The sequence below is a fragment of the Dipodomys ordii genome, unplaced genomic scaffold (genome assembly GCF_000151885.1).
Source record: "Dipodomys ordii isolate 6190 unplaced genomic scaffold, Dord_2.0 Scaffold5, whole genome shotgun sequence".
Lineage (NCBI taxonomy): Eukaryota > Metazoa > Chordata > Mammalia > Rodentia > Heteromyidae > Dipodomys > Dipodomys ordii.
The window spans coordinates 25,333,788-25,346,019 of NW_012267221.1; the positions used below are offsets into that span (position 1 = coordinate 25,333,788).

Sequence of the window (12,232 nt, forward strand, 5' to 3'; positions counted from 1 at the left end):
CACAAACGCAGAAAACTCCCATAGCAAAGGGCCCGGTACCGTGAAACCCAGACCCAGAGCTCCCACCGCCACCCCGCCCAGCCCACAGTCATCACATCAGCACGGTGGTGACCAGCGACCGCCAGCACATAGATACAGCAACCTGCCACAGCACCGCTGGACAGCCCCTAACCAGTTCCAGGATCAGTGAGTACCCCACGGGGGACAACTCTCCCCACCCCCGCCATGGGAACTGCACACAGGGCTCTAGCAGCATCACCTGTGTGCCCCTCACTCCGAGGCCGGAGGCGGGGACCGAGCAGCATCTGCCACCCAGTCCCTAGCTAAGCGGATCTAGGAGCTAGGAGCTCTACTCCCCAACCCACTGGGAACTGACAAGCAAGTGTACCCCAACTAGGACCCTAAGCAACGAGTACCGCGACGCTCCAGCAGCAACCCAGGAAAGAGAGAAAAAGAAATGGAGAACAAAATATTAAATAAAGAAATTATGCCAGAATTAGCCAAAGAAATAAAAACAGCAATTTCAAGAATACAAAGAAGTATCAAAGGAATTCCAAGACCTAAAAAAAGATGCAATTAAAAATAGACACAGTACATACCTCCTTAAACGATGAAATTAACACTGTGAGAATCCATATAGAAGCCATAAATAGATCAATTTCTGCAATGTAAACCACAATGGAAGCCATAGGTAACTGAAAAATAGACTGTCAGGAGTTAAAGATAAAACAGAGAAGCTAGAGAAGAAAGTCATAGATATGGAAAAAACACTCAAAATATCAAAGGGAAGTCTAAGAACTGGTGGACAATGCCAAGAAATCTCATCTTCAAATAACTGAGATTGATGAAGGAGAGGAATACCAGAATAGAGGGACACAACACTTATTCAATAAGATTATTACAGAAAATTCCCCCCATCTCAAAAGAGAAAACCTCACCCACATAACAGAAGCAAATAGAACACCTAGAAGACAGGATCCTAGAACAAACACTTCTAGACACATTGTAATAAAGACACTAGACCTGAATTGCAAAGAGCTGATTTTTAAATGCTGTAAAATCAAAGAAGGAGCAATACTACAATGGAAATTAGTATTACTGCGGACCTCTCCATCCAAACCCTCACCACAAGGAGAGCCTGGAAAAGTACCATCCAAGCCCTGAAAACCAACCCAGACTGGTATTATCCAGAGAAACTAGCATTCACATTCGATGGAGAAACTAAATTTTTTAATAATAAGGAAAAATTAAAGGAATTCATGAACAAGAAGCTAGCAATACAAAAAAAATACTAAATGGAGGAATATAGCCTTTAGAACATAATCAAGACCAGGGAATTACATCAGACAGAATTCTAATGGAGAATTCACTTTATTAATATGAAATGTCCCTCCTTGTTTTTTCTAATTGTAATTTGAAATATATTTTATTTGATATTATTATTACTACCCCAGCCTGTTTATGAGGGCTATTTTCTTGGAAGACTGTTCCAGCCTTTCATCTGAATAGTTGGAAGCCTCAAGGCCATAGTTAATGAAAGACAAGGAAAGATACCAGAATTGCTGTAGATTGGGTAAGCTAAGTAGACAGGTTAACTAAGAAAATAGAGTATTAGTGAAAAATGTTGGTGAGTACTAATAAAGCCAATGAACTAAAGCAGTTTAGTTTAAAGCATTACATCTCTTGGTAATTATACCAAGGTTCTGTGAGTTTTCAGCCTTAGGAGATGCTGATAAATGACAAGTAGCTCTGAAATATTTTTGTAATTATTCTATCAATCTAAAATTATCTGAAAATACAAAGTCAAGGAACTGTGTTTCACCGAAGTCCCTTAAATAGACTATAGGAAACTTTAGTGGTTTGAGAGGGCACAAACATGTCACAAATTTGAAATGTATTGACATTGAAATTAGTAGTTATGATCTGTACAGAAATCCTTTTACTCTCTTACCGTACATTCTTCAAAGTACACCTATGCCTCAAACTTAGAACCAGCCAGTTAGTGGTTGGTGGCCTTTGTGTCTTGGCAGATACTTATTTAGTATCTGGGGACAATTTATCACAAAAGTATACCTTCAGGCTGTTGTTTTGCTTCTATTGAATTTGCATTTTTGTTGTTATCTTTGTGTTATAGCGCATTCTTTTCACAATCATGAATCAATAGTTTTAGAGATTTGTAGGGGTATAAAATTTCAGACAGAAATGTTAATGAATTAGCTCAGAATTGCTAACACACATGAAAACTGAGAAGAGCAATCCATTAAAAGGAAAAATTGCAAAAAGTATGCATTATTTAAAAGTTGAGTTTTAACAATTTGTTGCATCAGTATGTTGTCTGAGATGAAACCCTGTAAAGAGTAGCTTCAAGAACTATGGTGTTTTCTTTAGTGACATTTCCATAGAATGTTTCAAGACATATTTAGTAAATTAAGGGTATGTATAAAAAATTACAACCACAGACTTTGTGTCCAGAAACCTAGACTTAGTTGTAAATTTGGAAAATAGATTAAGTTCTAAAAGTCTTAACTTGCTCATAATAAGGTGGGGGTAATGAAATACTTAAATCCAGCAATAATGAAAATTAAATAATACTTAGGACAAATATGAAAGTTTCAATAAGCATCTTACAACAAATATTATTATTGCTTTCGTTGTTATATCCACTGTATTATTGTGACATATTGGAAAAATTACCTGTAACAATGTGCCAAAATAAAATTGAAAATGCAAAAAAAAAGGTGAGAATTTAGAAATGAATGGGGATGCAAATGTCATTGTAAGTGTTGTAATATAGATAACAAAGAAATATCTTTGTTATCTACCTTAAGGAACATGTGGTAATTTTAAAATAAAATTTCAAAATTTGATTTGGCACCCAACATATGGAAGCAGAGTATGTCTGCGGTCTTCCCTTGAATCTGTTTTGTAATTGCTTGACCAAAAAAAAAAAAATGCAGCTATGAATTTCCAGGATTAAAGTCTCTCAGGATGCTTGGTCTGAGAACGTTGCTACCATATGGAGAAGTCCAAGGACTTCACAGAGAGGACCATGTTGTGAGAAATTAACCACTAGAATAACCAACAATCCCATAAAATAGCCACAAAATAACCAAGATGAGTTACCTCGCCTAAACTATGACCAAACTGTAAACTCATGAGCAAATTAAAACATTAAGTTTGAGGCCAGGCGCTGGTGGCTCACATTTGTAATCTTAGCTACTCAGGCCACTGAGATTGGAGGATCATGGTTCAAGGCCAGCCTTGAGCAAGAAAGCCTTTAAGACTCTTATCTCCATTGGTAAGCACTAACCTCAAGAAAAAACAAACAAACAAAAATCCTCAGGAATAGCACTCAGGCCTGAATTCAAGCCCAAATTTGGGGAGCGGGGGGGAGAACCACTAAGTTTGGGAATAGTTTGTTACATGATTTAAATATATATATATATAGCCAGGCGCTGGTGGCTCACGCCTGTAATCCTAGCTACTCAGGAGGCTGAGATCTGAGGATCCCAGTTCAAAGCCAGCCAGGGCAGGAGAGACCATGAGACTCCTATCTCCAATAAACCACCAGAAAACCGGAAGTTGCGCTGTAGCTCAAGTGGTAGAGCGCTCGCCTTGAGCTGAGAGCTGAGGACAGCGCCCAGGCCCAGAGTTCAAGCCCCACAACCGACCAAAAAAAAAAAATCAAAAAAATATATATATAGATATAGAAAATGATATATATATATATATAATGTTCATTTGTCACTTAAGTGAAAAACAACCCAAACATGAACTTATGAGATAATCCCAGACTCTCATATTTCACACATATATCAATGAAGCAGTAAAATATAAAGAAATACTGTACTCACTATGAAGAGCAGAAAAGGCATTGACTTCTATCATTTTTTAAATTTTTATTTACTTTATATGCCAGTTGAACACAATTCAGTAAACTCTAAAAGTCTACCTTTATTATAAGAAGTTGTAATTCATTCTAAAACCATTAAACTTTTCTACAACAATAAACTGAGATATGTCAGGATACAACTGACTTCCGTTAATCTCATTAGTAAAAGTACAAGTTTGTGTGTATAGGTAAAAGAATAAGTTGGTGACATCCTTTAAAAAAATATAGGTGTCTTAGGATTCATTTTTAGCTATGAGATGGCATTTTCCAGTAATGTGACTGTATTCCCCATTTTACTTACTTCTATGGTCATCATCTAGTCCTAGGAACCTTAGAATTAACAAGAATTTATCACTCCCAAGTTTCAGCATCCCATTTTCAAACCTCATTTGCTTTGCCAATTATTCTAACCACAATGGAGTCTATAATTAATTAATAATTATAAAGGGTTAGCAAACTTCATTTAGAAGAACCAAATGGGAAACATTTGGTAGACCATACAAGGTCTCTATTGTATATTTGTATTTGCTATTTTTAAAACTGCTTAAAAATATAAAAATCTATTCTAAGCTAAAAAGCCATAAAAAAAATAGGTCATGGCCCACATTTGCAGGCTGCAGTTTGCAGGCTCCTATATTAACACTACCAACTTTCAGGTCCTAATTTTCCTCATGATCATCTCAAGATTCCACAATCCATTGTTACACTCTCTCCCTTGTATACTAACTTCATCTCCCAGTCCCATTATCACCTTACCAGATTCATTAGATAAAATTTCAACCGTTTGAAACCAACTATCCATGCCTGTGTGTACCCATACAGATAAATATTAAAGACACAAACAGGCTCTGCACAGTAACTTATACCTGTAATCCCAGCTAATCAGGAGTTAGAAATCACAGGATCACAGTTCAAGGTCAGTCTGGGTAATAAATTACCTAGATGCATCTCTGTCAATAAGGGCACATGCCTGTGGGATGCCATAGGTAGTAGAATTATGGTCAAAAGTGTCAGCCCTTACCTATCTATAAAGAAACAAAGACTGGTTATGTGGCTCAAGTGGTAGAGCACCTGTTCAATAAATGCGAGACTGACTTCAAACTTTAGTTTCACCAAGCTCCCACCAAATACTCTCGCATTCCTGCATTTCTTTTTTTTTTTCTTTTTTTTTTGGGGGGGGGGTCAGTTGTGGGGCTTGAACTCTGGGCCTGGGCACTGTCCCTCAGCTCTTCAGCTCAAGGTCAGCGCTTTACCACTTGAGTCACAGCGCCACTTCTGGCTTTTTCTGCTTATGTGATGCTGAGGAATTGAACCCAGGGCCTCATGCATGCAAGGCAAGCATTCTACCACTAGGCCACCTTCCCAGCCCCACATTCCTGCATTTCTATAATCTGTTTATTCTTTCATTTGCCTGAAGGATTATTTCACACCCATTCTTCAAATTTCCAACTACATCTCCCTCAATCTCACCTTCACTATGAAATTGGATATAATCAGAAGATAATTCCCACTCTCTGCCTATATCTGACCATGTTCTCAGTCTGCCTTGTTACTAAAGAAAATGTCACACTTTTAACAAAAGCCAACTTTTTAACTTGAAAACTAAATCACATCCCTCTTAGCTAGTTATGACCAGGTCTCAATTAATTGTCCCCACTGTCTCCTATATTATAAGCTATTTCATGTCTGCTAGGCCATTTCTATTGACACACAACATACTATTAGTTCTCTCATATATTATGTTTGCAAATGTACACAAAATGTTTCCCTCTATAGCCACCCATTTATTCACTCCATTTCCTAAAATTTATTTTTTCTCATTGTCTTATACTTTTTTACTCTCTCCATTTGTTGTCAGACTTTTGCCCTTATCCCTCTACTAAAGCTATTCTTTTCACCAAGGACCTCTAAATTGCTAAAAATTAAGTAACCTAGATAATTCCTAATGATTAGACTTGTGTTAAACTGTATCTAAGCAGCAAATAACTAATATTAATCTGTACACACACACACAGGGCCTGCTTATTCACAGTTGCTACTTTACCACTTGAGCCACACATCCAGTCTAACTTTTTTGATGATTATTTTGGAGATGGAGCTTCAGACTTTTCTGCTTCAGACTTTTCAGTCTCCTAAGTATCTAGAAATACAGATATAAACTACTTGTGCCTGCTTAGGATACCTACTTTTCATGTTTGTTTATTCCTTCATATAAAACAGGATTCCTGATTTTCTAAACCTAAGCACCAATAATAAAATTTTCAATATTAAAAAAGGCAACTCCTTTGTGCAACTACTTAAATATAATTTTAAAAAGGAAAAAGAAAACAAATTACCATTGACCAACTTTTAAAAAAAAGGGCAAATATACTGAATCAAAAACACCTTGAAATTTAAGGCAGGACAACTAAATGTAATATGACATCCAGGTGAATCCTAGAACACAAAAGGGACATTAACCAAAAACGAAGGAAATAATAAACTACAGACTTGGTTAACAATAAAGTACATATTGCAACAAATGTAGCACCTTAGTGTATAAATTAATAGGATATATTAATATAAGATATTAATTAATAGGGAACTCTGTATTTGTTTGGCAATGGGAAATCTGTATTATCTTTGCAATTGGTCTATAAATCTGTAACTCCCTGCTTGAGGAAGAAGGAGAATTCAGGATAGATGAGTTTATTGTCCAGTAAACATAAGTAAAACCTTAAGCAAACATTTATAAATGGGTGCTTAATCATAGAAAATCAAGACTTATCTTCAAAACATATCATCAATCAAAGCACAGTATAAATTATTATACATTTATATTAACCACTCAGTAATGCAAAACTAAAACTCCAGGTTACCAGTGGTTCATACCTGTAATCCTAGCTACTCAGGAGGCTAAGATCTGAGGACTCCAATTTGAAGCCACTGAGGGCAGGAAAGCCCATGAGACTTTTATCTCCAATTAGCTACCAAAGAAGTCAGAAACTGAGCTGTTGCTCAAGTAGCAAAGTACTAGCCTTGAACAAAAAAGCTCAGGGACAGTGCCCAAGCATCCAAACCCCAGGACTAGCACAAAAAAAAAAAACAAAAAGAAAAAAAAGAATGATGTCTACTATACATAAATGACAGTCTACTTCAACAATCTATAAGACAGCTAGTATATGAAGATACCACAATTATATTCATTTTGAGAACAGAGCTTTTCAAGGGCTATCATATGCACATACATACATATTTTAGAACTTTTTTCCACTTTCTGCTAAGCTCAGAAAGTTAATCTTAAAACACAAAATTAAGGAAAAAGGGAATTTGAGAGGAGATAGATACTATACAGCTAACACAGTTCAGCAAAGTTATAGACTTCGAACAGAAACCCAAAACTAAAACAATCAATGATTGAGTCACCTACAAAAATGAAAGGAAATAAAGATATTGAACAGAGTTAAACATCACTAGTTTATCATCCCCAAAGTAGAATAAAATTGGGATAAAATTCAGAAATTTTTTAAAGAAAAATTCAAAACACCAATGAATTACACTATACTCTTGGAAGAATAAGGAATCCTAGGACAATATACTCACAAAAAATTTTGGGTTTTTTGGGGGGTGTATGTGTGTGTGTGTATTGGGGTTTGAACTCAGGGCCTCAAATTCGCACTCCATTATTTTGCTCATGGCTACTACTCTACCACTTGAACTATACCTCCAGTTCAGGCTTTTTGATAGTTAACTGGAGATGTTTTCTCAGATTTGTCTGTCAGGGCTGGCTTTAAACTGTTATCTTCAGATCTCAAAACTCTCAAGTAGTTAAGATAGTTGTAAGTCATTAGTACCCAGTTCAGAAGAAATGTTCTTTTAATAAAAAAAATCAGCAAATTTTAAAAAATTACTTAAGGCCAAAAAGCATTTTATATTCATTTATTTACTAGTGTGCCTGTACATTAGTCAATATCTATTTTTATAACTAATATTAGTTATAAAAGACAAGAATCCAAAGCAGAAACAAACAGTAGTCTTTTCTATATTGATGGTATAAAATCAAAAGAAAAAAATTAATTTGGGTTCCTAAGAGCAGTAAGTTCAGATTTTTTAAGATAAATTATGATGCCTAAACACTAAGTAGTAATATTTAGGAATATTAGTAAAAGAAACACAAAACTGTTCTCTTTTTTAGTGCAGATTTTTTTAAGTAACAGCAACAGTTTTCTGCAAAGGAGAACATTTTTTAAAACATATTCATTAGGTTATTTTTAATCAAAGTATCACTGTAAAATTCCTACCTTTTTTCTTGTACTTAGGGACAAACCAAGCATACATTTATCTATTCACAAATTTACCACATACAGTTTTGACCAAAGTGATCAAGTAATAATAAACAAATGCAAACATTTCAAAAACAATTTTTTTAATTTCTATGCACATATTACACAACTCAGCTGATTAAAAGAAGCCCTCAGTCAGCTTCAAGTGCTCATTTGATCTGCTGAGTGTTTCCCTGCCCTTAATTTTGTCAAAATATGCCTCCCAAAAAGCAAATGGCACCCAAAAAGGCACAGAATCAATTTAAGTAATAAAATAAAAATTTTACACTAGTTGAAAGGCAACATGTCTTTAGCATAAGTTGGGCAGCATTATAAGGAAGATGAATTAATTACCTCAAAATATAGTAGTGAGCTCTACACATCATTTATAGCTTTTCCTTAGTAGTAGTCTCCTTGGAACTATATATTAGTGGATAACAAGTCTATTTTAGCCATTTATTTAGACATATTTACAGGCTCACACCTGTAATCCTAGCTACTCAAGAAGCTGAGATCTGAGGATCATGGTTTGAAGCCAGCCCAGGCAAATCATCCATGAAACTCTGTCTCCAATTAACCACCAGGAAACCAGAAGTGGAGCTGTGTCTCCAAGTGGCAGAACATTAGCCTTAAGCAAAGGGAGCTCAGACACAGTGCTCAGACTCTGAGTTCAAGCTCTATCATTGACCCAAAAAATAGAGTCTAGCATCTATTGTATTATTAGCCTTAGTCACCAAGCTATATCTTAGATCTCTACAAGTTACATTCACATCTATAACTGAATCTTTGTACCCTTGGAAAAATCTTCATTTCACTCATCATTCTTAGTCTACGGACTAAAACACTTTCTTAAATACCTGCTTGAGAAAAGTAAAAATTGTGGAAAATTTACGGATTATGAAAATAGGGATTTCCCCACAAGCAGATATACGTAATTTATTTTAATCATGTAATTTTTTATTCAAAGAACAGTCTAAAAAGAAAGTATTTCCAGAAGCTAAAATCCTTTTGGAAGACCCCCATGATATAACCTCTGCTTTCGCTGTATTTGTGGAGGGGAAGGGAAAAAACAAATTGTTTGAATAGGGATACAGGTGTACCCACTGCAACAATGAGATGTACAAGTCATTATGTGGAAAAACGACTTTGGGGGGGGAGGGGATATGGGAAGGGATAGGAAAGGGAAACAAAGGAGGAAGCAACAATGCTTGATAAGAAATGTACTCATTATCTTGCACATGTAATTTTAACTCCTCTGTACGGTATTTCCATAATAAAAAAATTTAAATCCTTTTGGAAGATTAAAAGGATGGAATTCTTCCCACACAGCCATGCCAATTAGAAAATCTTAAATTATGGCTTATTTCATATCCATGATCATGTGAATACTTATAAAAAGATTTACATTTCAAAAATCAAAATGTCATTGTAACTTTACAAACCAGGCTATAATTCTAATGAATCATAAGAATGGAATTTAATTTGTTTAAGTACTATATTGTATATTGCAACAAGATGAAAACCAACACAAACTGAAAAAGTACTATTTATTCACATGCCAGTCTTGGAAATATTTGTGTAATGACTGAAATTGACTTCTAAAATTTTATATGGTATTTCTGACATAATATTGACAAATAATAATATGGTAATAAAACTTCAAATGTATTACTACATAGAAGTAATTTAATTATTTTCTTCTCATTTCAAAATTTCTATCAATTTGATAGAAATTATGTTGCCAAAAATAAATCATAAAATTATAGACTTTCATAGCAAATAACCCAAGAAATTATTACTTCACAGGGAAAAATATTACAAATATTGTTATAATTATTTAAATTTCAAGAGATTAAAACCAGTTATATATTTTAATATCAATAGACATTTAATATCCTAACTTACCAGTATATTCCCATAAAATCAAAATTTCATCTACCCTAAGTCATATCTCAAATTACCAAGTATAAATTAATACAGAAGCATTCTACCTAAGTTTTTACACACCATCAACACACTCATGAACTCACTTGGGTAAAAATGGATCTTTCCAACAGCAGCAGCAGTTTCTACAAAGTTATTTACCTTGTCCAGGTCTTGCAGTTACAGCTGCTCCAGCAGATGGTGGCTCAAAATCCTGTCAATTACAATAATGTTTAAATTATAATGGTCTATTACAATGTGTAAGCTATAATAAAAACAATAGTCATAACAGGCTTACCTTTGCTTTCTTGGAGTCTGGATCAAACCTTTCAAGAATTAATTTAGCTGTTTTATAAGTTTCCTTTTCCATGACTTCTTCAAGCTACAAACATAAATTTATTTCCATAAATTGTCACTTTTTAAAACACAAACTTACTTACAAGTCCTATTCAAAAAGTATTAAAGTATTAATATTTAAAAATACAAAGGGTTAGCTCTCCTCTTATTTTATTTAGAACATATATATTGATAGAAGGACTCCCTACAATCAGATAATTAAAATTCAGATTTTTTAAATGGCTTCTAACCTCTAATATGTTACTTGTATTTAACAGCTTTGCTACAAGGAAATACCAAATATTGTTAATTGTTTACATATAATGAGGAGAATAATTACATGCACCAACTTCAATAATGGAATGTGCAAAAATCTATCAGCCATCATTATTGGAAGTTATTAGACATGACAAGCAAATGACAGGCAATTTCTGAGATTTATTTCCTCATAGCACTTAATGCTATTAATTTAAAGAAGGTCGTTAGCCAAGAGCTTTACAGAATAAAATCTCTGTGCCAATTAACTGCTGTCAGCATCGATTTTAGATTATTTATTAGCAGAAGCAATTAGCTTGCTGCAAATGCAGTGAAAACATATAACTAGGAGAACAGCCATGGAATTTGTTCAAATGACTTTTAATGCTAGTTCCCTCTTCCTCCCTTTTTTTACTTACACTCAAACAACATAGAGGAAAATTTTGAACACAGAATTAAGTAAAAATTTTACTGAGTTCTATGTTCACACTAGGGACTATAATTAAAATACTTCATAATTATAGCACTCTATTTACAATGTACTCAAGTCACTTTATAGCTTAAGACATGAGTTTAATTTTAAAAGTAATCACTAATAAAGTATCATTTTAGCAGTTATGGCAAAACAACTGAAAAGTTGAAGTTCAGTACAAGACAGTTACGGTATGAGAAATACCTAATAAGACCTTTTCCTTCTAAATGACTACTGATAAACCCAAGCCCTTCTGTTCATTAAATGTCATATTCAATCTAAAGGACATTATTTTAAAACACAACCCAGAGCACATTTATTAAGGTAAAACAGTTAAAAACATGCTGCTACAATAGAAGTTAATAGCTTCCTCGTTAAACACTCAATTCAACATTTAAAAAGTTAAGTGCTTAGAAGATTTACTAACTTCAATTTAGTAAAACTAAAAATTATCCTAATTATTTCAAAATTACAACCAATTCCCAAGTATAGCAAGTTGAATTTTCTGATCTCAAAGAAATGTTTGTAATTTCAATTTAGAGTTGAAAAAAAAAATAGGGATGGAGGTAGAGAGAAGATATCATAGACTATACCCCCAAGCAACAATCTACAAATTCCATGTCGAATTTCAAAGAATTGAAATCCTGCTCTTTACCAATTTGGTGTTTGATTATTTCCAGACCCATGTTGTGGAATGATAAAAACATGCAATGATAAAAAAAAATGGCTCATATTGGAATAAAAACCATTAGGCTGAATGTGATTAATCATCAGTTACAATGTTGTTTGTGTCACTGAAATAAATATAATTTTAACTCATTTTACATAATGTAAATTACTTACATTTACACATAGGGCTAGTAGCTATTGATGCGGACAGCATAGATCTAAATTAAGACTACTGCTAAGCTTAAAAAAATCAGATACAAGTATGACCTTTAGGAAATACACAGAACGGGCTGGGAAGGTGGCTCAGTGGTAGAGCGCTTGCCTTGCATGCATGAGGCCCTGGGTTCAATTCCTCAGCACCACATAAGCAAAAAGAAAAAAGCT

General features: G+C 34.3%; 1 protein-coding gene across 1 annotated transcript in view; it reads right to left on the bottom strand.

The window, feature by feature from the left end:
* Kiaa1715 (KIAA1715 ortholog) overlaps positions 1-12,232 on the bottom strand; it is a 65,432-nt gene that overhangs the window by 23,339 nt on the left and 29,861 nt on the right. The window contains 3 exon segments of the mRNA XM_013027472.1: positions 10,279-10,330; positions 10,415-10,498; positions 10,557-10,561. Of these exon segments, the coding sequence (XP_012882926.1) occupies positions 10,279-10,330; positions 10,415-10,498; positions 10,557-10,561 (141 nt within the window).